We start from the raw sequence: 27,439 nt of genomic DNA, 5'->3' as shown, positions 1-27,439 counted from the left end.
CATAATATCACTACTATTTTAACATTCTCCTGGAAATTCTAGTTGAAATAATATTGTAAGAAAGATGAAAGTAAAAATAAAGTTAGTGTTTTTTGTAGATGGCATCCTTTTTTTTTTTTTTTTTTAAGTAGGCTCTGTACCCAACATGGGGCTCAGACATAACCCAGAGACCCAAGAGTCACATGCTGTACCCACTAAGCCAGTCAGGCTTCCTGATTTTTACATGTGAAACTCAACTAGCAACTGAAAACCACTAGAGTCAGTGAGATAGTTGACTCCTTTGGCCAAATACAAAACTACACAAAATCCTGGTTTGCTACTTATCAGTAAATAACCTTTCAGAAAATACAAAGAAAACATTTATCACATTCACAAAATCAAAGATCAAAATACTCAGGCATCAAGCAGTTATGGAAACTATGTTGCAGGAGTCACTAAATATCATCCTTCTCCTCTCTGAATTTGGAAGCAGTGGAAGGCAGGGGTGAGGAAGGAAAGATAGATACAGGAATTGGACAGATGGACATCAGTGTATCATCTTTATTATTGATGAAGACTAGGTTGAAGAACAAGGTTTAAATCTGAAGAGGATAAGCTTGTGTGATTCATCCCTGAATATGGGTGTGTTTGTGTACGTGTAGGCTACCTATGCAAGGGGGTGGATCCCGTAAGTGGATTGGGGAGGAAGGGTCAGAGCCCAATTCGACATCATCCCTCCTTGGGGTTCATAGGAATGGGGATCCATTGGCACCCTCTCTGCTGTGATGGAGAGGAGTTATTCCTTCTTCAGACTCCTCCCTTTGCTCTCAGAACTCACTGGGGCTTAAAGGCCCTATCCCTAGATGCCTTGGGGGGGGATGCGTGGGCACCTGGCAGTGTGGCTCTTCTTCCAGGGAGGGGGCAAAGCTATCCCTTAGCTATTCTTGCTTCCACTATCTGCCCTGCTCCTTGGTGGATCCTTCTAGGACCCCTGGAGAGCAGGGGTAGATTTCTGTCCAGAAGGCTCTCAAGCGGATGAAACAGGATAGTGTTTAAATGGATCAAAGGAACTCTGTACCCAGGGGTGAAAATTCACTTCCTGTCTATTTCCCAGCCCAAATCATGTGCAAATACCTTTTCTTATGAGAAGTGTAACAATTGAGAACAAGAACCTCTAATGCTTTGTTCATTACCGTATCCCCAGCACTTAGAGGAAGGCCTGACACGTGGGAGGCATTCAGTGACTTAATGACCATTCTCAGGAGGGAGAAGTATAACATGTAATGCAGAAGAGGCCTTATAGTCTTGATCTTATTAATTACAAGCTAATAAAGAAAAAAGACATGGGGCACCAGGCTGGCTCAGTTGGTAGAGCGTGTAACTCTTGACCTCAGGGTTGTGAGTTTAAGCCCCACACTGGGTGTAGAGGTTACTTAAAAGTTAAAAAAAAAAAATCTAAAAAAAAAAAAAAATAGGGGCACCTGGGTGGCTCAGTCAGTTAAGTATCTGCCTTTGGCTCAGGTCATGATCTTGGGGTCCTGGGATGGAGCCTCACATCTGGCTTTCTGCTCAGCAGGGAGTCTGCTTCTCCCTCTCCCTCTCCCTACCACTCCCCCTACTTGTGCTCTCTCCCTTTCTTCAAATAAATAAATAAAATCTTAAAAATAAAATAAAATTTAAAAAAGTAGACAACAAAGTTGAATAGGAAATGGACAATAAGGGTTGACGGAGGGAGGTGGGTGGGGGATGGGCTTGATGGGTGGTGGACACTTGTTATGATGAGCACTGTTGTTATGATGTTCTATATAAGTGATGAATCACTAAATTCTACTCCTGAGACCCTTTTTTTTTTAAGATTTTATTTGTTTATTTGACAGATAGAGATCACAGGTAGGCAGAGAGAGAGAGAGAGAGAGAGAGAGAGGAGGAAACAGGCTCCCTGCTGAGCAGAGAGCCCGATGCGGGGCTCGATCCCAGGACCCTGGGATCATGACCTGAGCCGAAGGAAGAGGCTTTAACCCACTGAGCCACCCAGGTGCCCCTCCTGAGACCCATATTGCACTACATATTAACTAACAAGAATTTAAATAAAAATTTTAAAAAACAGACAATAAGAAATTCAGCTAACTGATGCATACGTGAAAGATTGCTTTATCTTGTTAAGGAGAAACTAAATGTGTTGAATGAATTGTAAATTGCAACAAAGCATTATTTCAGTAAGGGTCGGTATGGTAAGGATGCACAAGTTGGCACAAACTTTAGAGCCATTAGTCATTTATCAAAAACTTGAACTTGTATTCTCTTGGGTCCAGGGGGGGTTCTGTTTCTAGGAAGTCATCCTGCAGAAGCACTCTCATTATCAGTGTGCATGGGTGCCTGTACAGAGAGGTTTAATTGAAGCATTGTTTGTAATGGCAAAATATTAAGGCATCCAGGTGTTCCTAATGGGGATGATTATCTGTCCTAGTCTTTCTCTAGGATGCTAGACAAATAGATTATGGGTCATTGACGCAGGGAAATAATACACAGCAGGAAGTGAGTGAGCTAGAACCATGGGGACAGACATGGGAAGATATCTGTAATTAACTGTACAGCGAGAAAAGCAAGTTGTAGGGTAGTAGGTGTTCAGGGTTGCACTGTGTTCTCCCAAAAGTTAATGGCTAAGTCCTAAGCTCCAGTATCTGCGAATGTGACCTTACTTGGAAATAGGAACTTTGCAGATGTAATCAAGTTGAGGGGATGTCATTAAGGTAAGTTCTAATCCTCTATGACTAGAGGTATCCTTACAAAGAGAGAGGAGACCCAGAGAGAGACACTCAGGGAGGAAAGATGGCCCCATGAAGGAGGCAGAGCTTGGAGTGAGGCATCTCCAAGCCAAGGATTGTGGGCAACACCAGAAGCTAGGAGGGAGGCATGGGGTAGACTTTCCTTAGAGCCTCCAGAAGGAACCAGTCTTTTTTTTTTTTTTTTTTTTTTTTTTTAGATTTCATTTATTTATTTGACAGCGTGCACGCACGCACAAGCTGGGGGAGCAGCAGGCAGAGGGAGAGGGAGAAGCAGACTCCCCGCTGAGCAGGGAGCCTGATTTGGGGCTTGATGCCAAGACCCTGGGATCATGATTTGAGCCTAAGGCAGATGCCCAACCGACTTGAGCCCCTGCCACCCCAGAAGGAACTAATCTTGCCAACACCTTGAGTTCACACCTCAGCCTCCAAAACTGTGAGAGAAAAAACCGTTGTTTTAAGCCACCCAGTTGTGGGAATGTTGCAGCAGCCCTAGGAAACGAGTAGGACAGATAAGGCGTTATCCCATAATCATGCCTTCTGTGGGTACCCCTGCTGCTGCTCTCCGTGTGACGGAGCCACTTCAGTCCGCCTTCTGCGCTAACAGCCACCTCGTCGCAGGCAGGGACCCACTGGTGCAGTGATTTTTTTTTTTTTTTTTTTGGTTGGTACAGCCTGAGCACAGTAAATTTCTATCCTTCCTCCTTTGCCTCCTTCTCCCACACTCCTGCCTGGTGGCCTCTTGCTATGGTCCCCCTCATTGCCTCTTAAACTCTGAGCACCCCGAATTCCCTGACGTGCTCTGACCATGCTTTGTCTTTGTGCTTCAGTCTTGTATTTGCCAAGCCCCATTCCTTGTAAAAAGCTTGTCTTGAAGAGCCTTCGTCCTTCATCCAGGATTCTTCTCTGCTCCCCTGTTCCCCCATTTTGAGTTGTCTCATGCATCCACCCCCTGCCTTGTGTGATAACGTGATCGACCCTCTGTGATGATCCGGTGGCCTCTGCAGCCAGATGACCCGAGATCTGAATCCTGCATTTGCCACTTCCTAGCCGTGTGACCTTGAGCAAGCTGTTTACTTCTCCGTGCCTCAGTTTCCTTATCTGTACAATGGGGATTGCAGTATCCATTTTACTGGGTGGCTGTAAGCATTAACAAGCCAGTATGGTTAAAATGCTTGGAACGGTGCCTGGCACATAGTAAGCGGTCAGTAAGTGTTAGCTATTATTGTAATTATATGTTTACTTGTCTTACTCCCCCACCAAGCTGAGATACTTAAAGACAGTAATTGTGTGTTTTTCCCTCTCATCCCCAGTGTCTTGCAGAGTACTTGGCACATGGTAGGCTCTAGATAAATGTTTGTTGAATTAATAATGATAATTAACATAATTGCCTACGAGGATCCCATATTGGGCTTTGACCCTCTGCTTATTCCACACCACGCAGGGATAATGGAGCTAAATATGGCTCCGTCAAACCACCATAGATCAGCTGGCGTTTTCTGAGCACCTTGGACGGGCAGCCCCCTGCACGGGAGGGGATGGCCAAGTGCGTGGCCAACCCTTGTGCTCAGGGAGCTTAGAATCTGGTGGGGAAGGCAGGTGGTGTGCACAGGAAATGTTTTGTTAACAGTATGAGGTTTTAATAACCATTTGTGAGAGGGGTAGAAGACTCAGGAGGTACATTTATAGTTATTACTTTAGTGAGTGGCACATTGTTACCTAAGGTCTTCCTTGTTTTCCAAGTTCATTCTAGATTGTTTCTTAAACTTTTTAATAAGGAAACTTGGGTCTGCAAGCTTCACCAGATTCGAGTCGATTTTTTTTTTTTCAGGTGTGCTTCCCTCAGCAGACACGTAATATCTGGTTGTGTCTCTGGAATTAGCAGCCATCAATAATCATTGCTAGAGCCATGATTTCATTAGGGGTTGTAAAGTGGTGATACGGTATTTATCATCTGGAGACTTCTATAAAGACAAATGCTGGCTGGTTATCCTGAGGTATAGCTATTCAGAAAGGGGATATATAAAGCTTGGGGCTTAACCAATTTTTTTTTTTTTTTTAAATAATTTTATTTTTTATAAACATATATATATATATTTTTTTTCCCCCAGGGGTACAGGTCTGTGAATCTCCACGTTTACAAACTTCACAGCACTCACCATAGCACATACCCTACGGGGCTTAACCAATTTTTAACATAAAGGTTGGTTTTCTAGCATCCTTCAGGGGTGACCAGTGGAAGGCATTAGGCTTTTTACTTTTTTTTTTTAAGATTTTATTTATTTATTTGACAGAGAGACATAGTGAGAGAGGGAACACAAGTGGGGGCATGGGAGAGAGAGAAGGAGGCTTCCCGCTTAGCAGGGAGCCCGATGCGGGACTCGATCCCAGGACCCTGGGGTCATGACCCAAGCCGAAGGCAGCAGCTTTTTTTTTTTTTTTAAGATTTTATTTATTTATTTGATACACACAGAGATCACAAGTAGGCAGAGAGGCAGGCAGAGAGAGAGGGGGAAGCAGGCTCCCTGCTGAGCAGAGAGCCCAATGTGGTGCTTGATCCCAGGACCCTGAGATCATGACCTGAGCCGAAGGCAGAGGCTTAACCCACTGAGCCACCCAGATGTCCCTGAAGACAGCAGCTTAATGGACTGACCCACCCAGGCGCCCTGGCAGTAGGCTTTAAAAAAAAATTCTTTTTTTTTTTTTTTTAAAGTAATCTCTACACCCAATCTCTACACTTTTTTTTTTCTCTACACTTTTTTTTTTAAGTAAACTCTACACCACTGTTTGTGCTGGCATGTAGTTCCTAATCTCTAACATGGGACTCGAACTTAAAACCCTGAGATCAAGAGTTGCATGCTCTACTGACTGAGCCAGCCAGGTGCCCTGTTTGGGGCTTTTTAAGAACATCATTATGAAGTCATGGATTTTAACTTAGTCAGTATGTGTAAGTCCACGTGGTTCTTATGCTTATGGATGCTTAGTCCATCTCTGGTCTGTGGGAGCCTCTTCAAGCTGGCCCGGAACCATTGGATGTGACCTTACTGGTCTTTGCTCGTTCCCTTGTATGTGATGATGTTCCAGGCTTGTCTTGTGCATTTCCTGCCCCAGACGTGGAATCAGGCACTTCTCCAATGAGGAAGGGAATGAATTTTTTAAGATATTGGTCCAGTTTCTGAACCACTTTGCAGGAGGGAATTATTATAATTTATACTCCCATCAGCAAAGCATGAAGACCATTTTCTCCATATACTCACCAGTGTTGAGTGCTATCTTAAAAATCTTGATGTTCATTTGATGGGCAGAATAATTTATTCTAATTTGCATTTCTTAGATTCCTAGTGTTTTGGATTTTTTTTTTTTTTGAAGATTTTATTTATTTGAGAGAGAGACAGGATGAGCTGGGGTATGGGGCAGAGGGAGAAACAAATTCCACACTGAACAGGAAGCCTGAGGATGATGCCGGGCTCGATCTCAGGACCCTGAGATCATGACCCGAGCCGAAATCAGACCCTTAACCGCCTGAGCCACCTAGGCACTCCTAGAATGTTTTCTTATATTAATATTTGCTTTGAGAACTCTGCATATGTTTTGACCATGTTACTGTGAGAATTTTAGTACTTTTATGATTGATTTGTATCTATATACCAAGACCAGCAGCCCATCTTCTGTCCATTGCTGGAAATACTTTTCCTAATTTATTGTTTGCCTTTGGGAGTTGTTTACAGCTCCTATTTTATGTAGTCTTTTCCTTTATAAAGCATAGAATTTTCCAGGCGTCTCTTGTGAGGGCCTCACGAGGTCAGAAAGCTGCAGCCTAGTGGTTACCGCCAGGAGTTAGCACACAGACATTGACGGTGCTCGCCTTACCTGCCAGCAGGTGTGTTCCTTGAGGCCAGAGACCTGCCTTGTCCCACGAGGGTCTGGATCCTTTCTCACCCTGACAGTCTTGCTCTGTTTGCTTGTTCATGGTGAGGGTGCCTCTTAATGTGAGCATGTTTGGTGGCCAGTGAAGGACACTCTGAGCCACCTCTCGTCTGCGCACGGCCTACAGGCCCCTAGGACAGCGTGCAGCGGAATGCCAGGCTACCAGCGATTGGCAGCTCCGCTGTGGGGCTTCACCCACACGGGGCAGCCCCCACTCAAACTGTGGCGCCCCACGGGTGTGTGTCCTGTGATGGGGGGGCTCACAGGGTCTGTTCATAGAGAACCACCATGCTCAGGTGGCAGAAACTGGGCGAGTGACAGATCAAACAGGGCACTTTGCCGCTTATCGGTCTACATGGGAGGGATGCCAGCAAAGGCCTACGCCAAGTGAGGGATGTTTGTGCTGGCATGTAATTCCTAAAAGATAAAAAGTCTCGAGGGGCGCCAGGGAGGCTCAGCCATTAAGCATCTGCCTTTGGCTCAGGTCATGATTAGGGTCCTGGGATCGAGCCCCACATTGGGCGCCCTGCTCAGCAGGGAGTCTGCTTCTCCCTCCCCCTCTGCCTGCTGCTCTGTTCTTTATTGTTCCTCTCTCTCTCCCCCCATCAAATAAATAAAATATTTTTTAAAAAATCTTGAACATAATAAGGAGATAAAGGACTCACATAGTCTTTAACTGAATACGTGCCAGGCACTGTTCCAAACATGCTACACTTATTAACATGTGAATTTACTTTTCACAAGCCCGTGAGGCAGATAACGGTATTAGCACCATTTTGTGCAAAAGTGGGAGCTCCGCACGGGTAGACAGCTTGCCCGAGGACATACACTTGGTGAGAGGGGGAGTGGGAATGGAGTAAGCGCAGCTCTTGAACCCAGACTCTGGGCTCTTGTCCATCTCCATCCTGCCTTAACGATGTGCAGCTCTTCAGCTTTCCCGGAGGGCACCGCGGTCTCGTGAGGGCCCTGCGTGCTAAAGCGGAGCCTGGTGACCTTACAAATGGGGATGCGAGGGCCTGCAGGAGAATGATTTGCTCAGCTCCAAGGCTAGGGTGCTGGGTTTTGTGCACTTGGTAGCTGACACTCCTCTGCCACCTAAGTCAAAAACCCTTTGAACGTCTAGGAACAGAATTACCCTTTGATACAAGCAAAGGGATTGCCTTTTCCCTTTGAGGAGCGCCAAAACCTTCAGGGTCTGGTGAACATGGGAGTTTCTTTCTGGGCTTCCTTCTGACCTGGCAGCGGGCTCTTTTTTTTTTTTTTTTTTTTTAAAGATTTTATTTATTTATTTGACAGAGAGAGACACGGTGACAGAGGGAACACAAGCAGGGGGAGTGGGAGAGGGAGAAGCGGATTCCCCACTGAGCAGGGAGCCTGATGCGGGCCTCCATCTCAGGATCCTGGGATGATGACTTGAGCCGAAGGCAGATGCCTAAAGACTGAGCCATCCAGGTGCCCCTGGCAGCAGGCTCTTGAGGGCCGTGTGGAGGCCTGCTCTTGAGATCTCGTGGTCGGAAGCTGGGTTCGCCCTTTGTGGAAGTCGAATGGTTTGCCCTTGTATGAAGAACCGCAGACTGAGTTCCAGAAGCACCAGGACTGCCGGGTCAAGGGTTCTGGAAGGGTGTGGTGGAAATTGCCCCGCTGTCATCTTGCCCCTGGCCTAATGGCTCAGGCCATTTTTAGAAGTCAGGAAGTATAACAATATGGTACATTTATCTTGGTGAATAATGGATGAGCCCCGGGAAGGTACTGTACTTTTCCTGGTGAATTATTTACCAGGAGCCTCTAATTTGAGGGATCTCCATTATAAATGGCCTGAATCTGGTATCTAGAGAGCCCCCCCCGCTTCACTACCTCCCCAGGTCTCCTGTGCACAGGTGAACTGTAACCTTTGGTGTCTAGTGATAGAGTAAGTAGCCCTGTGGCCCAAGCTGGGGACTGAGTTTAGAGTCTCTGAGGCTGTTGGGTGGGGGGAGAGGACCTGGAGACCCAAGGATAGACCTGCCAGGGGAACTTCAACTTGGGGTCAGTGTGGGGCTGGGCCCTGCTCTGCAGGTGTGAGGAGCCCTATGCATGCCTACATGTGTGTGAATTCGTCTGCTATGAGTCTTTGTTTTTCTTGCCCCTTTTTCTGGGTCTCCATGACTCTGTCTCTCCGTGTGTCTCTGCCCATGTCTCTTTACCTGTTTGCCTCTCACCTTCTCTTCTGTCAGGACCTGGGTCCCTCTCCTCTCTGCCTGTGTCTCTTCCTCTTTAAGTCAGCTCATCTCCCTCTGTCTGTCAGTTGTTAGTCTCCCTCTGTCTCCTCTTTATCTGTCTCAGTTTCCCTCCAGCTCCCTTCATCTCATCTCCCTGTCTCTTTCTATCAGTGTCTGCTCGCCGCCCCTTCCCTCTCTTCCTGCCATCCGCCTCCCTCTCTTCCTCTTTCTCCCCGCCTCCTTCTCCCCCCTCTCTCCCTCCGTGACTTTAGAGGTCTGTAAGAAGCACCTCCTGGAATGGGGGGACAGTCAGTTCCAGACTTAAGTAAAGCCAGATCTTGGTGCCTTCCAGACCCTGACTCAAAGATCGACAGAGTAGGCATGAAATAAACTTTAGGTCTTTGTCATTTTTTTGACTATTCAATTCAGTTATTGCATCAGCCACTCTTAGGGGCTTAAAAAAAATTTTTTTTCCCCCAGCTGTTCGTGTGTGTTTTATGTTTTATAACGTTTTCTCCCCAAAGTCAGTTATCCCTAGGCTTGAGGCATCTGGTGATGAGTTGCAAGTTTTGGCTGCTTTTAAAAATAACTTACAAGGAATTGTTTCTATTATTCATCCGCTTGTATTTTTTTCATCTGTTGTTATTGATTTGAGGATTGAAATACTCGTTTTGCCATCTTTAGCCAGAATGCTTTCTCTAAACAGCTGATTTTAAACAAATGACTCTTCTTTGGTTATTTTCCTTAAAAAAACAAAGGAGCAAATCACTAGTAGTGATTTGCAGTTAGGAGGTTAAATAAAAGAATATGATTGCCCTGTTAGAAAGTTTATATTTTAAGCAGGAAAATGAGGTTATAAGGAGCCTAGCAAGTATCTATGGTTTGATTTAACTCAGCAGCTGGCCTGCCTTCCACATCCCCCTCTGCCCGTGGCTCCCCCTCACCTTGTCACACCAGGCCAGACCCCATCACATCTGAGTCATATTTGAGCAATATGTTCACGGCTGCAGGATTGGGTCTCCACTCCAAGATCGTCCTCCCCTCCAACGTTGTTTCCAGCAATGCATGCTAACAGAGGTGGCTAAGAGAACTTTTGATGGCGGGAGCAGATCTGTCTTCACAAGGAGACAGTGGGCACTCTGGACAGCCCTGCCCCACACCTGTCCCCAGCCTGTCCAGCAGCCTGGAGTCCAGGAGGCCACTCATGTCTCCTCCAGCTGGTGGTGGTTCCAACCCTCCTCCCTCAGTCCGGATCCTTTGTGTCCCCGGTTGAGGCCCAAAGCTGGCAGCATCCTTTTCTAAGACTCCCCTCCCTGGAGAGAAGGGTTGCTTTCCAGAAACAGCTGTTGGGTCAGACAGGTGGAGAAGGAAAGGAAAGGAAAGAAGGCTGGGGGAGGGGCACTTTGTGGATGGTGGTCCCCTTCTGACTCCTGGGCCCTGCCTTGTGCCCTGGCCCAGAGGGCACAGCCAGTCCGTGGTGCATGTTGTCCCACGGGGTCTCCTGCCAGCCACCCAGGGGCACATTTGTCTCCTGCCCATGTGTGAGACATCTCTGTTTGTCACGGGCTGTGTGGCAAATGCAGCCCGCTGCCGCAAGCCTGGAGTGGCTCGTGCTTTCCACATCCCACATAGCGAAGTGATTTCCTCACATTCCCCACTCCTGTCTGCCCCGGGAAGTGGTTTGCAGAGCGCTTCTAAATATAAAAGTCTGAGACCGGCTATTCCTCTTATCCCCTTGAAACCAGCTGAAGTCCAGCCTCTTCAGGGACTTTCTGGGTTTACCAGGGAGAAAGGGAGGGACGCAGGAGAAACAGGCTCCAAGGATACCCAGCAGGCAGCGGGGATCATCTGCGGCGATAGAGGCCAGGGTTCTGGGGGCACTCAGGGAGGCGGGTGCGGGCTTAAAGACCAGTCTTCAAATTGTGGACAGCTGTGTTCCGCCACTTACTTGTTGAAAAAAAAAAAAAAAAATCCACTTCCGTCTTCCCTCCCCAAGCCTAGCAGCTCGGTTCATCTCCTGGGAGAACAGCAGGAGGTAGGACATGGCTACAGGGAAAGATCTTCAAACACAGCGCTAAGTGGAACAAAGTAAGGCGTGGAGTGAGCAAGAACGGAGACCACTCACAGAAGTTAAAAGGACCTGCCCTGGGACCCCACAGTCCCATTTCCCCAGGGCGCACAGAGAAAAGGATTTACATTAAACAGGGCAGAAGGGTTGGGGGAGGGTGTGGATCAAAGGAAATAAGTGAAAGGAAAGAAGCAGCCAGCATGGCATCATGGAAGGAGCATCATGGAAGGAACATCATGGAAGGAATGCAGACCCAACCCAGACAGATAGACAACCGGGGCAGGACAGAGCCAGAGGGTACTTGCAGACAGACTGCCATTTCCTGGGACAGCCTGGACTCCACTTTCCTCCTCAGGAAAATGAGACTGACCCCCGGGTCGAGGGTTCTTTAGGTTAGAAATAATGTGCCCGTGCTTGGGGCCGTGTAAGAAGCCGGCAGTCAGAGGGGCGAAGGCAGTGCCATCTAATGGAGCTTTTTGTGGGGACAGATCTGCACTGTGGGATACGGTGGCCTCAAGCTAGGTGTAGCTCCTGAGCACTTAAAATGTGCCTCACTCTAAGGAGGAAGGTTAATTTTCCAATTTTGTTTCATTTTAATTCAGTTACATTTCAGGAGCCCCTCATGGCTAGTGGCTACCATATTGGACAGAGCAGGTCTAAGGGACAGTTCAATTTCTTTATGAGTCAGGATGGATTTTCTTTTTTTTTTTTAAAGATTTTATTATTTATTTATTTGAGAGAGAGAGAGAGGGTGCTCAAGCAGGGGGAGCTGCAGAGAGAGAAGCAAGCTCCCTGCTGAGCAAGGAGCCCGCTGTGCAGGCCGATCCCAGAACCCTGGTATCAGGACCTGACCCAAAGACAGACGCTTAACAGACTGAGCCCCCCAGGCACCCCAGGATTTTCTTCACTGAAGTACAGGCTGCTCCAGCTAAAAGCTAGGGAATCGTGTCCCCTTCCATAGGGCATTTGGGCTGAATTGTGGTGGCCACTCTGGTTAGGGCTGAGATCTGTGCTCACTGCCTTATCAGCCTCCCAGGGAGGAGGCAGAGATGGGTAGAAAGAGCTCAGGAAGTAAGAGTCTCACAGAGTTTTCTGAGCCTTCCTTGAAAATTAATAAACTAGGTCTCCCCAGTTGCAAGGTGGTGGTCCCCAGGCTGTCCTTTAGTCTGCTCCCCTCCTCCCCAGGAAAGACCACAGGATGCACTCCAGGCTCACCTAGGGCGGTTCTCACTGTGGTTCCTGGGAGCCCTCACCTCTGCATTTGGGAGTCTAATGAGTGGTTGTGGAGCCTGCAGCCAGGCGCTGGGCTCTCTGTCCCCTCTGGAGCCCCGAGGACACTGACTGAGCAGCCCTGAGGTCTTCCTGGGACTGAGCCCTGGCTCATTTCTCAGCATCCTGGTCCAGCAGCTCTGTCGCCTTGCTCACATGTGTGTATTATTTTCGCAGGCCTCTGACCGGTGTCTTTAGGTGACTTCTCTCCTTGGTACTGAGAATGGATCTGTCCCCAGGCACAGAGGGTGGAACGAACTCCTGGTTCTTCCTGGCAGTTCTGGTCCAGCAACGCCCCTCCCGGCCCCATCCACCAAGCCTTTGGACTCCCCAGGGATCACCTTATCCAAGGATATTTTAATCTGGGGTCCATGGTTCCCTACCTAGCCTTTCAGTTTTGTTTCTTTTTCTTTTTCTTTTTTTTTAACTTTCCTGAAAAATACGCAGATTTTGTGGGTCTGTACCTAATGTGAATTTCCTTTGAATATTGCTGACTCCCCTAGGAATCCGAAGGAGAATCACTAAAATTGGTTCCAAGGGTGCCATTTTCCAGAAGAGGAAACTGAGGACCCAGAGAAGGAAATTAAATTGGCCAAGATGGGATAAAGGTAGCCCTAGGACAAGATTTCAGGTCAGGCAGACTCTCAGTGACTTCATTCCCCCCAAACGCTGGGGGGGTATTTACGGTGCCCCGGCCCTCTGAGGGGCACAGCCGTATCCTCTTGGGCACGAATGTCTGCCCTCTTCTCAGGCTTGCAGCCTAGCTTGGGGGTGCAGCTCTCAGTCATAGCACAGATGGGACTGTCAGGGGTGTCACAGGCAGTGAGCTCTCAGTGCAAGTGTGTGGCTAAGGCAGAGGCGAGATCTGGCGAGGCAGGATATGAGCTCAGCCATTGGAATGGGAGCAGCTTGTCAGAAAGTGGTGCCGGGTCCCTGTTTGCAACCCCCAGCTACCTCCGACCTGCACACCTGCCATTTACAGCATCTCCTGAATCATCCTGGGCCCTGCCCTGCCTTTCCCTTTGGGCTTTGGGGGCTGGGGTGAGTTTGGGAGAGGACTCTGGGGCCTGAGCCCTTTGTTCCTATAGCTGCCTTTGAAGCGCTTTGCAGCTTGAGTGCTGGGTCTTGGGAACTGTCCCATTCTAATTCTCTCATTGATGTAATATTATAGTTAGTAAGTCTGCCTGGGAAGGGGTGGTGATTGGCTCGGGTCACTCTGCTTGTTAGCGGTTGTGTGGAGACTAGAACCTGGGTCTCCCCGTGCCGTGTTCCTTCGGCCTGAACACACCACCTCATGTGACTGGGTGTTTAATTCATTGCTGCTTCCTTGAAGACATCACAGCCATGTAAGGGTTACCAAGGGTGAGAGATGCATCCCAGGTACGGCCCTCGCAGCCCCAGCAGAGGATGGGCTGGTTCTAGGGACCAGCAGTGTGGCCACTGGCTGGGGGAGCGTCTTAAGCCTCATTTGCGGGCGTATTTGTCCTTCTGGCTTGGATGCCACGTGATGCTGGACACAGGGACCTACTCCTGCCATCAGAGGTTGATCTTCCCCCTCGGGGGCCTCCCAGGAGTGGGCAGGACAGGTTTGAGTTGTGGTTTTCATCTAAGGTAGACGAGCTGGCCTGCTAGGTTTCGTTTCTGCTCTAATCTCTGGTTATTTTGTTCTGCTCCTCTAATCTGGATGTGGGAGCCTCTCCAGACATTTGCAGCTAGATCCCAGGATGGGAAGACTGTCCGGTTTTCCCTGGCTCTGGCTCTGCGCCCTCCTGCGCAGCTCAGAACAAGGACTGTGACGGCTTGCAGAGGGCTGTGGCGCTCCCGTCCGTGAACCTGGGGCCTTCCATAGACCCTGGAGAGGCAGAGGGGGTTAGAAATTTTGTGCTCTGCCTCTGGGTCTCACAGTTTGCTGTGGTCGATTTTCTGGGACCCCATGCATCCTTATGGTCTGGGCTTACTGTCAGAGGGTCTGGGTTGCTGGTGCTAAAACCGCGTACAGTATCTTGCTGGTACATGCTGGTGGTAGAGAGGGACACTGCAGTTCCCAGATTCACAGACACCACTGGGGTGTTAGTGTTTCTGCTGACCTGGGTGGGTCGGTGAGCGGTGGGCTAGCTCAGCCTGCTGTTTATCCACTTGTCTTACTCCTGCAGCAGTTGACATTTGTTCCTCAGCCAAATGACATAGTGTGTGAGCCCTGGACCTTTGGGGTGATTCAAGGGCAGGAGAAAGTTACGCCAGTTGAATCCAAGAAGGCTGAGGGTCTGGATGTACAGTGTGTGACCCGTTGGGGAGGACCTGTGGTGCAGGGACCCTGGTACCCCTGGGGCCTCTTGCTCCGCGCCCTTAGAGTTTCTGGATGGAGCGTACTTGTGAGGAGGGCTGTCCTTGTCTGGGTGGGGGCCCGGGAGCTGCTGTGTTTCCTGGACGGCACATGTCAGTGTGCCGCTTGGGTTGAGGGCTGCCTCTCCTGGCCTGTGTCCTGATGCCACTGCCCAGACAAGGCACAGGGTGTTGGCAGACCTCTTCATCAGGGGTTTGTGTGCCTTGACGGGAGCCACCTCAGCCTGGGCCCTGGGGGCCACCCGGGAGTCAGGATGTCCCCCACGGGACCCAGGCTCTGGAGCCAGAGATGGAGTCTTAGGTGTGGAGGAGTCGGCTACTTCTGTGTGGCTGGTTGGCCTTGGGGGTGGTCCCTCACATGGTCACACACTGCTGTGTGAAATGCCCCCCTCAGGGCCAGCCGGCCAGCATCTTGGTAGCTCAGCCTGGTCCTGAGGCATGTGTCCCAAAGATGGCATTTCTTTAGGAAAAGGGAGAGCACGTAGATACAATCAGCTGGTCAGGTTTGGCAGGTTCTGGGCCTGCATAGGTCCTGGGGTGTTTTTCCTCAAGCAGGAGGACCAGCCCCCACTCTGAGACAGGTAGTTAAGTGGCCCAGATGGATGCTTGGACCAGAGTAGCTGAAATTACTTCAGAGCAGAAAAACTTCCTGCTGCTTTCTGCTCTCCATAAAATCATGTTTACACATGTGTGTGCACACATGCACACATAGACACACATGGGTCTGCTGGGCCCGGAGCCCAGAGAGCAGCAAGGAGGGCGGGCGGCGAACTAGCCGCTTGCGGGGGGGCTGGGGAGCGGAGTTGGTCCGCTGCCCGCACAGCCTTGCTCTGGGCGCTGGGGCCAAGGCGCAGGCAGAGTGTCTGCATATAGATGGCTGTTGGGGGAGCCGAGGAAATGGCTCGGAAAATGCCCTTATTGGGTATTCGCAGCTCCAGCTTTGTTGGGGTTGGCGTCCGGTGTGGGGGCAGATGGCTCTGGCTGCCTGCTGTTGCGGGGGGACTGCTGGAACCCTCTGTGCCTAGCAGGGCATCCCCGGACCCTCCGAGTCCTCCGTGCTGTGCTGGGGCTCTGTCTCTGCGAACCCACTCAGCCTCAGGGCGAGGGGCGGGGTCCCCATTGCATGGCGAGGGCAGGGATGCAGAGCAGCCAGGCCAGCCTTCTGCTCTGAAGGAGCCTGGGTGTAGGAGGCACCATGCACGGTGTGGTCGGACTGTGAACGAGGGGGTAGCTTTGGGAAGCCCAGGACCAGTGTGCCACCAGAGAAGGCCGTACCCAGACCTTAGCCCTGGGGGATATCCTCAAGTCATCGGTGGTGCAGGGTCAGGAATGTGCTGGTGAATGCACCACCTTGGGGCAGGTACCACCTCGGTGCCCAAAAGCCTTCTGTCTCTCTGTCATTGCTGTCCTCCACATCTTGTCACTGGGACCGGCCGAAGCTTCTGAGGAGGTCCTCACTGCTCAGCTCCTTCTTTCCTGGAGTCTGGGATTTCTGCGAGGGACTCCCCCATCTGCCCCTGAACCTTCTTCCTGTTCCCCGCCAAGCTACACAACAGAGCGAGCTCTCTGGCAAGCCCTGCACACCAGAAAGGCCTCTGGTCACCTTCTCAGCCAATGTGGGGCCACGGCCCTGGGCCAGCCTCCCGGTGGTGGTTTGGAGCAGGGGCTGGGGGCTTGGAGAAGGCCTGGTGGCTGTTCTCCCTGCCTTTTATAACATCTGAAGTCTGCCCCAGCCAAGCACTAACCAGGACCTTCTGTGAGCTGACGTCAGGACAGAGGGCCCCGCAGGGCCAGCTTTGATGTTTCCCAGGCCCTGTCGTGGGGGCGCAGGAGGCTCTGAGCGGCAGTCTGGGAATGCAGCATCTCTTACCACAGAGCTCCAGAGCAGCGCTCGCCCCAGGAGGGGATGCCGGAGGCTGAGCTGGGGTCCCTCTGAGTCACACCATCTCTTCTTCTAGCTCCGATTTCTGTGGCCCGTGGTCTGCGGTTCCTGCAAGCCCACAGCCCCTTTCCCCGCATCCCACCCCGACCTGATCATTCCCCTCAGACTTCTCTGTTGCAGAAGCTCCTCTCCGTCTGGGTCTGGGAGTGGTCCTCCGCCTCTGGAGGGGGAGCTTCCTAACGTTCTTAAAATGAGAGTCATTGGGCAAGACCCGTGCCAGTGGAGATAGGAATGGTAGCCGCCGTTCACTGGGTCAGCTTTGTCTGAGTGTCTTGACATGAGTTTCTGTGTCTGTGACTCACGACAAGCTCACGAGAGAGGCCGAGGGAGCCAAGGCAGAGACCATCTGCATGCCTTGCCCAAGGTCACACACCAAGCATGGGGGCAGGGGTTGAGCCCAAGCTGTGATTCCACATGCCTAACTAAGGTTTCTCTGCACAGGCGAGCCTCTGGGCTCCCTGGGTCTGGAGAAGCTGAGCGGGGAAATGGGGTGGTTCACCTACTTTCTGAAGGCAGATGATCTCTCTGGCCTTTCACAAGTGTCCTGGAGTTCAGGGTTGAGGGCCCCAAGAATTCGGTGAGTCCTATTTGCAGGGGACCACTGGGGCATCAGCCTGAGTCTGCCCCTGTGCCTCGTGAGAGGTAGTTGGGCGGTGTGCCAGACGCCTCCACATTTTCCAGCTCTTGCCCCACACTCCCTTAAGGTGACCTCAGTCAGACAGTGAGCTGAGCGCCTTTGTGTGTCTGGCGTTGTCTGTAGGAGGTCTGCCTCTCTCCCTGGCCATGGGGACTGAGCCCCATTGTGGGATCAGCCATTTCCAGGTTGGTTTTGAGTTCGTGGGCGGAGCTGGGAAGAGCATGGGGCTAGGAGTTGGCTTCCTTGGGTCACGGTCAGATGAGCTGTTTGATTCTGGGCAGATCTCTTCATTTTCCGAGGACCTTAGTTTACCTATCACTCGACAAAGGGGTTGTACTGAGTTGCTCCGCGGGGGCAGGGGCAGGGGCAGGGGCAGGGGCAGGGTCCCATTCCTGTGTGGTGACTGGAAGTGAGTGGGGTGTTTGGGATGTCACGGTGACTGGGGGTGTGCATGGCAGCTCCCCGAGGACAGGTTTGTTAACTTGCACAGTGGGTGGGATAGCTCAGCAATGCTCCCACCCAAAGAGCAGTGCCCCGCTGAGCAGAGATGGAGGTGGCTCTGGGCCCCTTTTGGCTCCATGACTGTCTTGCGGGCTAGCACCTCTGAGAATGTTGGGAGATGACTGACACCAGGGGCAGCCCCTCATCTGGACCTCACTCTGATAGAGCCTGCACTTGTCTTGCTGCTGACTTTATGGAGAGACTGGTTCTTAGGCCCTAAAGAACCAAACTTCACTGTCAGGAGCTTGGAACAGCTGTGATTAGCCTCTGTAGGTTTGGAAGGGCATAGCAAGACCTCAGCCTCCTCTTGCCCTTACCATCCCGCTTTGGTCAGAGGCAGAGCCTGCTTCTTCACGTAGCAGCCTCAGGAGGCCTATTTCTTCTTCCTGGAGGGGCTGCAAGTCCTCCTCTGTGCCGTCACCCACCTCTGGCAGGCAGGCCGGTGTTCTTGGCCCCGCAGCTCAGGGCCTCTGCAGGACGCCCACGTGGGCCCAGAACAAAGCCCGGTGTGTTACTTCTGCTGTCACCATGCCACCTGCCCAGCCCTGCCCTCCGCCTCCTCAACCCATCTGCCGCTCAATACAGATTTCTCACTTCCCCTTTGTTCCCACTGGCTATGGTTCCACCCCTGGTTGCAGGCCGCCCCCCTTCTCTGTAGGTGCCCCTCCGGCCCCAGCCAGAGCCAAACTGTTGTGGTACAGGAGAGGGGAATGCTCACCTCTCAACTTCACCCAGAAAAGCCATATATTGGCCAGACATATTCTTAGGGATAGAGGGTAGGACGTGGGGGGCAGCGTTGGCCTGCCTTTGGAAACAGCCCCAGATCTAGAGAATACTGGCTTCTTCTGTGATGGTGTGGCTTTCCCCAGAGAAGTCCCTGGGGGATGCTGGGCTGCAAGGCATCTGTGGGTAGACCCTTAGCGGGGCTGTGAGTGTGAATAATCCTTCCAAGATGCTCTGTGCTCGGCATCCTGGTTTCTGAAGATTGATGGGGGAGGGCTACCTGCTAACGTCCTCTGCTCCTCAGCCCAGCAGCAGGACCCACAGGTCAGAAACTTCTTTGGGGAGCCTCCCCGGTGTCCCTGCCCCTCCCCCAACCTTGGAACACCCTCTTTTCTGTGCACTGCCTGCCTGCACTGTTCAGTGGGCACACAGCCACCGTGTTCTGTGTAGCTGCTCTGTGCCCCCTGCCAACTGGTGTGCACTGCATCTTTGTGTCCTCCAAGGCGGCCAGCACAGTTTCAGAGTTTCTCAGTGGACACTTGGCACTTGTGGGCTCCGGATCCTTCTCTCCCGCACTTCCCGGACACCTCCTGTGTGCGGAGCCCCTTTCCTCCTGTGCACGGGGTGGTGGGTGACCTGTGTGAGGACGGTGGCTCTAGCTCTTCCTGACGGTGCCTCTCCCCTTTCCCCATCTGCAGGTGCCCAGGCAGCCCTTGTCTTCATCAAGGAGCCATCCTCCCAGGATGCACTGCAGGGGCGCCGGGCGCTGCTCCGCTGTGAGGTCGAGGCCCCAGGCCCGGTGCATGTGTACTGGCTGCTGGATGGGGCCCCCGTCCGGGACACCGAGAGGCGTTTCGCCCAGGGCAGCAGCCTAAGCTTTGCTGCTGTGGATCGGCTGCAGGACTCTGGAGCCTTCCAGTGCGTGGTGCGGGACAACGCCACGGGAGAGGAGGCCCGCAGTGCCAACGCCTCCTTCAACATCAAATGTGAGAGCTGGGAGGCTGTGCTCGCTCCCTGCAAGTCCTCTGTTACTGAACCCTATGGGACCCCTCCTTTCCCTCAGCTTCTCTCATTTCCAATTGAATGCACTTGGAGTCCGTTCTTTCTGTGTGGGGGGGAAGAGAAGTTTTTTTTTTGTTTGTTTGTTTTCCATAAGATTTTTTTCCCCTTCAAGTAGAGAACCCTTGACCTGCTGCATGCTTTAGCAGATGGCAAGGGCTGTGTGGCAGCGTGGCCAAGCGTCAGGGTTGACCCGCCACAGACAGAGCGGATGCTCTGTTTCTGGCTCCCCCCAACCCACCCCCTGTGTGTAGCCCCGGCCTCAGCTCTGCAGGGCTTCCCTGCGCTGTCTCTTGGCTCCAGAACCTGCAGGCCATGTCCTTTGCTGCTTTTCCTTCCCCTCTGTCCTCTCCTTCCTCCTCGCCCCCTGCTCTGCTCTGCCCCTTAGCAACTGTGGCCTCTGCTGCAGGGATTGAGACCGGCCCTGTGGTTCTGAAGCACCCAGCCTCAGAAGCCGAGATCCAGCCGCAGACCCAGGTCACACTGCGCTGTCACATTGACGGGCACCCTCGGTAAGGAGCTGAGTTGGAGGGTGGGAATGGAGAGGGTCATTCTAGACAAGTAGGGACTAGACAAGTCCCAACACCCGGACTCTCTTCAGAGGCACCTCGCTTCATTCTGTAACCACCCCTGTCCAGAGGCTGCTCCAGCCTTCAGTGACCGGAGGAGGGGCAGCCTTGTGCTGCGGAATGATCCTGAATTCTGGATGCTGAGAGTTGTAGCAGCTCAGCCTGATGATGCCCCTGAATTGTTGTGTGTTCCTGTGCAAGTCACATCCCCTCCCAAGCCCCATTTGTAAACTGAGGGGTCTAGCCTGACCCATTTGTAAACTGAGGGGTCTAGCCCTGACCCTCCGATTCTGTACCCTGTCCACTGGCCACCTGAATACCCTGTGCCTCCCTGCTGCTGATGCTCTCGGCATTGCAGGCCCACCTATCAGTGGTTCCGAGATGGGAACCCCCTCTCCGATGGCCAGAGCAATCACACGGTCAGCAGCAAGGAGCGAAACCTGACCCTCCGGCCAGCCAGCCCGGAGCACAGTGGCCTCTACTCCTGCTGTGCCCAAAACGCCTTTGGGCAGACCTGCAGCAGCCAGAACTTCACCTTGAGCATTGCCGGTGAGCCCGGGGTGGGGATGAAAGTGCAGCAGGGATGGGAGGGGCCTCCCCATGCTGCCTGCTCACATCCTGTGCTTCTCCCTCCCCAGATGAGAGCTTTGCTAGGGTAGTGCTGGCACCTCAGGACATTGTGGTGGCAAGGAATGAGGAGGCCATGTTCCACTGTCAGTTCTCAGCCCAGCCACCCCCGAGCCTGCAGTGGGTCTTTGAAGATGAGACCCCCATCACTAACCGCAGCCGGTAAGGCATCTGACAAGGGGCGTTCCAAGTACAGTGGTATGGGTCGTGTGTATTGCCCAGGTGCATTCTCTAAACGCAAGGGATCAGTATTGCAGATATCCTAGGGCTATACATGTATTACTTCAAGTTTCCAGCAGATGGCAGTAGAATGTCTTACTGTTACGGAATGAGTTCAACAAAGGGAAGCCTCCAGGAAGGGCATCTTTTTCCAGTTCACACAAAGGCACTCTATGAGCTAGTGGTGGCTCTGTTCTCTTCCCACTCCCCTCCTGCCTGTGTGGGTCTTCTGGGATGGGGAGTAGTGATTCAGTCTAGAGGGACACAGGGGACCTGGTGACCGTAGTCTGGATGGATGGTAAGGTTACCTTACACACACACATACATACACACACTCACACATACGTATACACACTCACACTTTTTGGAGGAAGCAAACACTTCCAGAAGGTTCTGGGTGGTGCCAGCTCCTTTATTGGGACTCTTGTCCTTCCTTGGGCCGTATGAGAGCAGAGGGCATGTTGGTGGCACCAAGCATGTCCTTGATCCTTGGGGGGTGTGGCTGTGTAGGCTAGGGGCTTGGATCCCACTGGCTTCAGTCCTGAAGATATCATCAGTAGTTTGTCTGGTGTGGCCAAGGGGCTTCTGGCTGCTGGGGCTGGGGCCTTACTGTCAGGCTGGCCTTAACCCTGTGGGAAGTGGCCCTCTGTCTCCACAGTTGCACGCGTTGCTGGCTCACTGACTCTCACTGACACTGTGGCTCTCCCCATTGTCCCAAAAGCTGAGTCTCCTGTAGGGGGCACACACCTGTGCTCACTCATGAATGAGTACACATGTGCATGTGTACACACACACACTAATGTGGCATGTGGACTTCTTTCTCTCTGTCTTGTTCCTGGACGATTCCTTCTTGTACCTCTGACCTTTGCAGCATGGGGTTCCATCTCCTTCCCTTTCAGAAGGAGGCCTGTGGGCCTCTTCTTCCAAATAGCACTCTCTCCTTTTCGCAGCCCCCCACACCTCCGCAGAGCCACTGTGTTTGCCAATGGGTCCCTGCTGCTGACCCAGGTCCGGCCGCGCAACGCAGGGGTCTACCGCTGCATAGGCCACGGGCAGAGGGGCCCTCCCGTCATCCTTGAGGCCACGCTTCACCTGGCAGGTGGGTCCCTGGGTCTGGGGTGCTGAAGCAGGGGCCGCCTTCAACACTGTGGGCACGTGGAGAGTTAGGCTCCTGATTCTACTCAGAAAGCAGCTCGGAGGACAAAGAGAGGAAGAGGATGCTGGGTCCAGGAAGAGGAGAGGCAGTGTTCCAGGGGTTTGTGTTACCAAGGGCCCCAGCTTGCTGTGGGAGAGTTTGAGGTGCCGAGACCCACGGTAATCAGGCGGTTTGCCTCCTGCTCCCCTCCCCGCAGAGATTGAAGACATGCTGCCATTTGAGCCACGGGTGTTCACAGCTGGCCGCGAGGAGCGCGTGGCCTGCTTGCCCCCACAGGGCCTGCCGGAGCCCCGTGTGTGGTGGGAGCACGCGGGAGTCCGGCTGCCCACCCACGGCAGAGTCTTCCAGAAGGGTCATGACCTGGTGTTTGCTGGAACCATCGAGAGTGACGCTGGCGTCTACACTTGCCATGCAGCCAACCTGGCCGGTCAGCGGCGACAGGATGTCAACATCACTGTAGCCAGTGAGCACCTTAGCCCCGTGGGATGAGGCGAGGTTGGAGGGGAGCCCGGGTGCCACGACGAGGCCTTGGTTTCTGGGGGCCATGTGCAAAGGCTTCCCGGATGCTCACCTGAGGCCCCCTCAGCTCTGTGTTCTGCACGCTTTGGACTCAGTCAGCTGTTGGAAGGTGATGTTGGGGTTGACCCTGAAAAGCCAGGCACAGAAGTTGGGATGACAGCCCACACGGAAAAACAGTCCTCTGATGGCAGAGCAAGGGCGAGGGCCTGGGATTCTAGAGACCCAGGTCCCACTCTTTCCCCTGCGCATGGAGGGACAAGGTGTGGCAAGCCCCCGTTTTGCCAGGGATTGGTCTCCTCATCCATAAAATGGAGCTCCTGACCCAGTACTTACCCTACAAGGTGGTCAGAAAGATCAGATATGCTTGCAGTCAGCTGGGAGGTCAGCTGGTGGTTGGCTGTTCCCTGACAGCCTCATTCAGATGTCTCGAGGTTGATGGAGGTTGCATCTGCTGGGGTGCCTCAGGTGTCGTCCTCCCCACCCCCCGCCGTGGCTGCTACAGCAGGCCTGGGGCCTCCTCAGCCAGGACTGAAAGTCGCAAGGCTTCTCAAGGCAGCCGCTCAGCAGCTGCTCAGCACGACTTCCACTGGGTTCTGTGTTGGGCCAGGCCAGTCGTGGGCCCCCCAGACTTGAGGTACGAGAAAAGTAGATTGTCTCTTGATGGGGAAAGTGACAGCAGCACGAGTGCAGAGGAGCGAGGGACAGGAGAGCCGTTCACGACCATCTTTGCAAACAATCTGCCACCCCAAGTCAGACAGGAAGTCCTTGTAGGGTTTTGAGTCGGAGAGTGACATTCTCGAAAGATCACTCCCCGCAGTTCTGAGAAGACCAGAACGTTAGGGGCAGGAGTTCTGGATGGGGAGCCCAGTTAGTAGATGACTATAATTCTCCGGGGCAGGTGTTGGAGGGCCTGGAACAGAGCGGTAGTTGTGGAGATGAGAGTGGTGATCAGACTCAGGATTTTGGGGAGCTCAAGGAGATGGGGTTTGCGTAGAATGGATGTGATGGGAGGGGCTATAGAGAGGGAAGTCAGGGGTACGTTTGGGCTCTTGCCATTGGCTCTGTAGGGGCGGTATTTACTGAGACGGGAAAAGCTGGGATGAACAGGTTCCAGGGGAAGTCAGTTGTTTTCTTTCATACACATAAAGCTCGAGAGGCCTGTTGGATATCCAGTCAGAGATGCCAGTAGGCAGTTGGGCTTGCCAGTCTGAAGCTCATGGCGGGGAGGTCAGGAGTCAGGGTGTAGGTTTGGGAATCATGCACTCCTATGGCGTGGAAGGCCACGGAATGGCTGAGATCATTCAGGGTACGAGGTTGGCTAAACCAGAGCAGGGGTCTGAGGACCGAGCCTTGGGGCGTTGCAGTGTAATAAAAAGAGCAAGGGTTTGCGGGGCACATGACCGGGGATTGGAATCCTATCTATTAGGTATTAGCACATCACCATTACTATAAATCTCTGTCTTCTCAGCTGTAAAATGGGTATAGGAATATATACGTATGGGGTTTATTGTGACTGTTAACTAAGATCATATTCCAAAGGTTGTCCTCACTAAGGGGTCGTTGTTGCACCTTTCAGGGGAGCAGACAGGGGCTTCTGAACTCGGTCGGGTGTGGGTTTGGAATTTCGAGGGATTGGATCCTTTGGTGTTGCAGATGTGTTCCTTCGTCTTCTTTTCCCTCCCTGTCCTTCTAGCTGTGCCCACGTGGCTGAGGAAGCCCCAGGACAGCCAGCTGGAGGAGGGCAAGCCAGGGTACTTGCATTGCCTGACCCAGGCCACGCCCAAACCCACAGTCATCTGGTACAGAAACCAGATGCTCATCTCAGAGGTGAGAGTGAGGCTGGCTCCTGGCGGAGGGGGCCAGAATCCCCTTCTGGGGCTCTCCTCTGGGATCGGCTCCCCTTGCCCTCCTTCCCCTGAAGATGCTGGTGGGGCTGAGACCTCCCATGGTTCTGTAATCTGTGCCACAGGACTCACGGTTCGAAGTCTCCAAGAATGGGACCTTGCGTATCAACAGTGTGGAAGTGTATGATGGCACATGGTACCGCTGTGTGAGCAGCACCCCAGCCGGCAGCATTGAGGCCCAGGCCCGTGTTCAAGTGCTGGGTGAGCGCCCAAGCAAGCGTGGGGAGAGCAAAGGGGAAGGAGCAGCAGGGGACCCCGATCTTCAGGCCTGCCCCAGCCGAGGCCGACTGAGCTGCTTTGCTTCCTCCTCTTGGTGCTCACCTACCCTCCCTCTGCTAAAACAGAAAAGCTCAAGTTCACACCACCACCCCGGCCGCAGCAGTGCATGGAGTTTGACAAGGAGGCCACGGTACCCTGCTCAGCCACAGGCCGAGAAAAGCCCACTATTAAGTGGGTTCGGGCAGGTGGGTACCGGGGGGGCATGGAGTGGGGGCAGGTAGGACAATCCACTGGTCAGATGTGTGTGTGTCTGAGAACCAGCGGAGGAGGGCCCAGCACCGTGCCAGGAACTGTGGAAAAGGCAAGGAATGTGGGGCTGACCTACAGTTCATGTAGGAAGAAAGGAGCCAGACACCAGGGAGGTCAGGTTATGGCATTAGAGGTCATGGACAATGACTGAGGCCACAAGTGACTGGCTTGATCCAGATGGTGCTGTGAAGTCCTTCCCCTCCCTTCAAAATAGGCATATTTAGACAGAAAGGGTAACGCGGGCTCCTTTAGAAAGTTTGTGGGGCGGGAGTGACTAGTGCGCTCAGTCGGTAGAGCATGGGACTCTTGATCTTGGGGTTGTGAGTTTGAGTCCTGTGTTGGGGGTAGAATTGACTTAAAAATCAAACCTTCAGGGGCACCTGGGTGGCTCAGTTGGTCGGACGTCCAACTCTTGGTCTCAGCTTGTATCATGATCTTGGGGTTGTGTTACCAGGCTCTGAGCTGGTTGTGGAGCCTGCTTGGGATTCTCTCTCCTGCTTTCCCTCACCCGCTACTTGGCATGTACACTCTTTCACTCTCTTAAAAAAGAAAAAGAAAGAAAAGGGGGAAAAAAAAACTTAAAAAAAACTAAGAAAATATTGGGGGAGGTCATAATCCTGCTATACCATCATTTTTGGGTTTGTGCCCCCTTCTTTTTCTATGTATATCTTTCTGTTTGCACATAGCAATTTTATTGAACATGTAATTTTCACTTATTAAACTTACACTGAGTAAGTCATGCTTACTACAGAAAAAGAAGATACAGTTAATTATGTAATTTTATATCCTTTTTAACTTAACGTTATCAAGCATTTCCACATGCTTTTATACATAAACATTGGTTTTGATGATTGTAATAATACTCTGATGATTGGAGTCACTGTAATTTACTTAAATATTCCCTAAACGTTGGAGATTTGGGTTGTTAACCATCCTCCCTCTCTCCCTCTCTGCCTTTCTCGCTCTCTCTTTTTATTGCTGCAGTAAACATCTTTAAGCCAAAGTTTTTTCTGGATTTGGGTTTATTTCCTTTGGGAGAGATTCCCAGAAATGGAATAATTATGTATGAAAGGGTACACACGTTTTTGCAACCCTTGCTATAAATTGCCAAGTTGTCTGTCAAGGGGCTAGACCAGTTTTTACATTTCCATGAGTAGTATGAACGGGAGAGTAGGACTGCAGGTTTCGGGGAAGAGGTGGGCGCTCTCTGCTTGGGTGGTCGGAGTCAGCTTTCTGTTAAGAGCTGGAGCAGCAAAGGGATCTGAAGCCTGGACGGCTAAGAGCGGGAAGGGGTTCTAGAAGTGAGATGTGACAGGCCGTGAGGATGAGGTCAAGGTGAAATCGGGGCCCTGTTGGAAGTCCAGTTTTGCAGGAGGGAGATGTTGTAAGGGCAGTGGAAGGAGAGGAGACTAAAAAATTGGAAAAGGAACAAGTAACGGGGGGTTCCCAGTGCCTGGCTCAGGAGTTGGGACTTTGTCTGAGTCATCAGGAGCAACAGATAACACGCTTTTGAGTAGAGGTGGGTGACTGAGTGCACTGCGGTCCCAAGTGACTTGGATCGAGCCTGTAATTTCCCTTTGTTGCCACCACAGATGGGAGCAGTCTCCCCGAGTGGGTGACAGACAACGCCGGGACCCTGCACTTCTCCAGGGTGACCCGTGATGACGCCGGCAACTACACTTGCATCGCCTCCAATGGGCTGCAGGGCCAGATCCGTGCCCACGTCCAGCTCACTGTGGCAGGTGCGACCGTGGCAGGGCCCCGGGACGGGAGGGCAGCCCACAGCCGGCCAGTCCCACGGCTCACTGCTCCTCGCCCCTTGTTGGGCTCTTCCCATCCAGTTTTCATCACCTTCAAGGTGGAGCCAGAGCGCACGACCGTGTACCAGGGCCACACAGCCCTGCTGCGCTGTGAGGCCCAGGGAGACCCCAAGCCTCTCATTCAGTGGAAGGGCAAAGACCGCATCCTGGACCCCACCAAGCTGGGACCTAGGTAGGGCCGTCTGCTTCCCCGGCCCATCGCACCTCTCCTGCAGTCAGTCTTCCCCAGGAGCTGGAGAGGTGGGCAGCGCTGTGGCTTCTTTCCTGGCAGGATGCAGATCTTCCAGAATGGCTCCCTGGTGATCCATGACGTGGCCCCCGAGGACTCGGGCCGCTACACCTGCATCGCGGGCAACAGCTGTAACATCAAGCACACGGAGGCCCCCCTCTATGTTGTGGGTATGTGCTGGGGAGCAGTGTCCTGCAGAGGAAGTGCTGGGGCCACACTTCTTTCTCATCTTTGTTTTCATCGGCCCCCTGTATACGGAGAACCCTGAAATCCTTTTTTATGTTGGGGGCTGGGATTCAGCTGGCTCTGCTCCACCATGCTGTGTGGCATAATGTTGGGTTCCTAGCTGGGCTGTTGCTGATTTAACATCCCACAGCTGGTGTGTGTGTGTGTGTGTGTGTGTGTGTGTGTGTGTGTGTGTGTGTTTTGGGAGGTGTGT

The 27,439-nt window shown here is 52.3% G+C and overlaps 1 protein-coding gene across 2 annotated transcripts in view; it reads left to right on the top strand.

Annotated features, from left to right (window-relative positions):
* The window catches only part of PTK7 (protein tyrosine kinase 7 (inactive)), a 61,141-nt gene that overhangs the window by 17,767 nt on the left and 15,935 nt on the right, over positions 1 to 27,439 (top strand). For both annotated transcript variants that reach the window (XM_032862129.1, XM_032862128.1), the window contains exons 2-13: positions 19,069 to 19,356; positions 19,839 to 19,941; positions 20,357 to 20,547; positions 20,637 to 20,787; positions 21,795 to 21,943; positions 22,197 to 22,463; positions 24,213 to 24,346; positions 24,489 to 24,624; positions 24,768 to 24,887; positions 26,544 to 26,693; positions 26,793 to 26,943; positions 27,043 to 27,170. In XM_032862129.1, the coding sequence (XP_032718020.1) occupies positions 19,069 to 19,356; positions 19,839 to 19,941; positions 20,357 to 20,547; positions 20,637 to 20,787; positions 21,795 to 21,943; positions 22,197 to 22,463; positions 24,213 to 24,346; positions 24,489 to 24,624; positions 24,768 to 24,887; positions 26,544 to 26,693; positions 26,793 to 26,943; positions 27,043 to 27,170 (1,968 nt within the window). The remainder of the gene's footprint in view (positions 1 to 19,068; positions 19,357 to 19,838; positions 19,942 to 20,356; positions 20,548 to 20,636; positions 20,788 to 21,794; positions 21,944 to 22,196; positions 22,464 to 24,212; positions 24,347 to 24,488; positions 24,625 to 24,767; positions 24,888 to 26,543; positions 26,694 to 26,792; positions 26,944 to 27,042; positions 27,171 to 27,439) is intronic.

This window comes from Lontra canadensis, unplaced genomic scaffold (assembly GCF_010015895.1).
Source record: "Lontra canadensis isolate GAN:19392208 unplaced genomic scaffold, GSC_riverotter_1.0 scaffold23, whole genome shotgun sequence".
Taxonomy (NCBI): domain Eukaryota; kingdom Metazoa; phylum Chordata; class Mammalia; order Carnivora; family Mustelidae; genus Lontra; species Lontra canadensis.
This window is presented reverse-complemented; position numbering and strand designations above follow the sequence as displayed.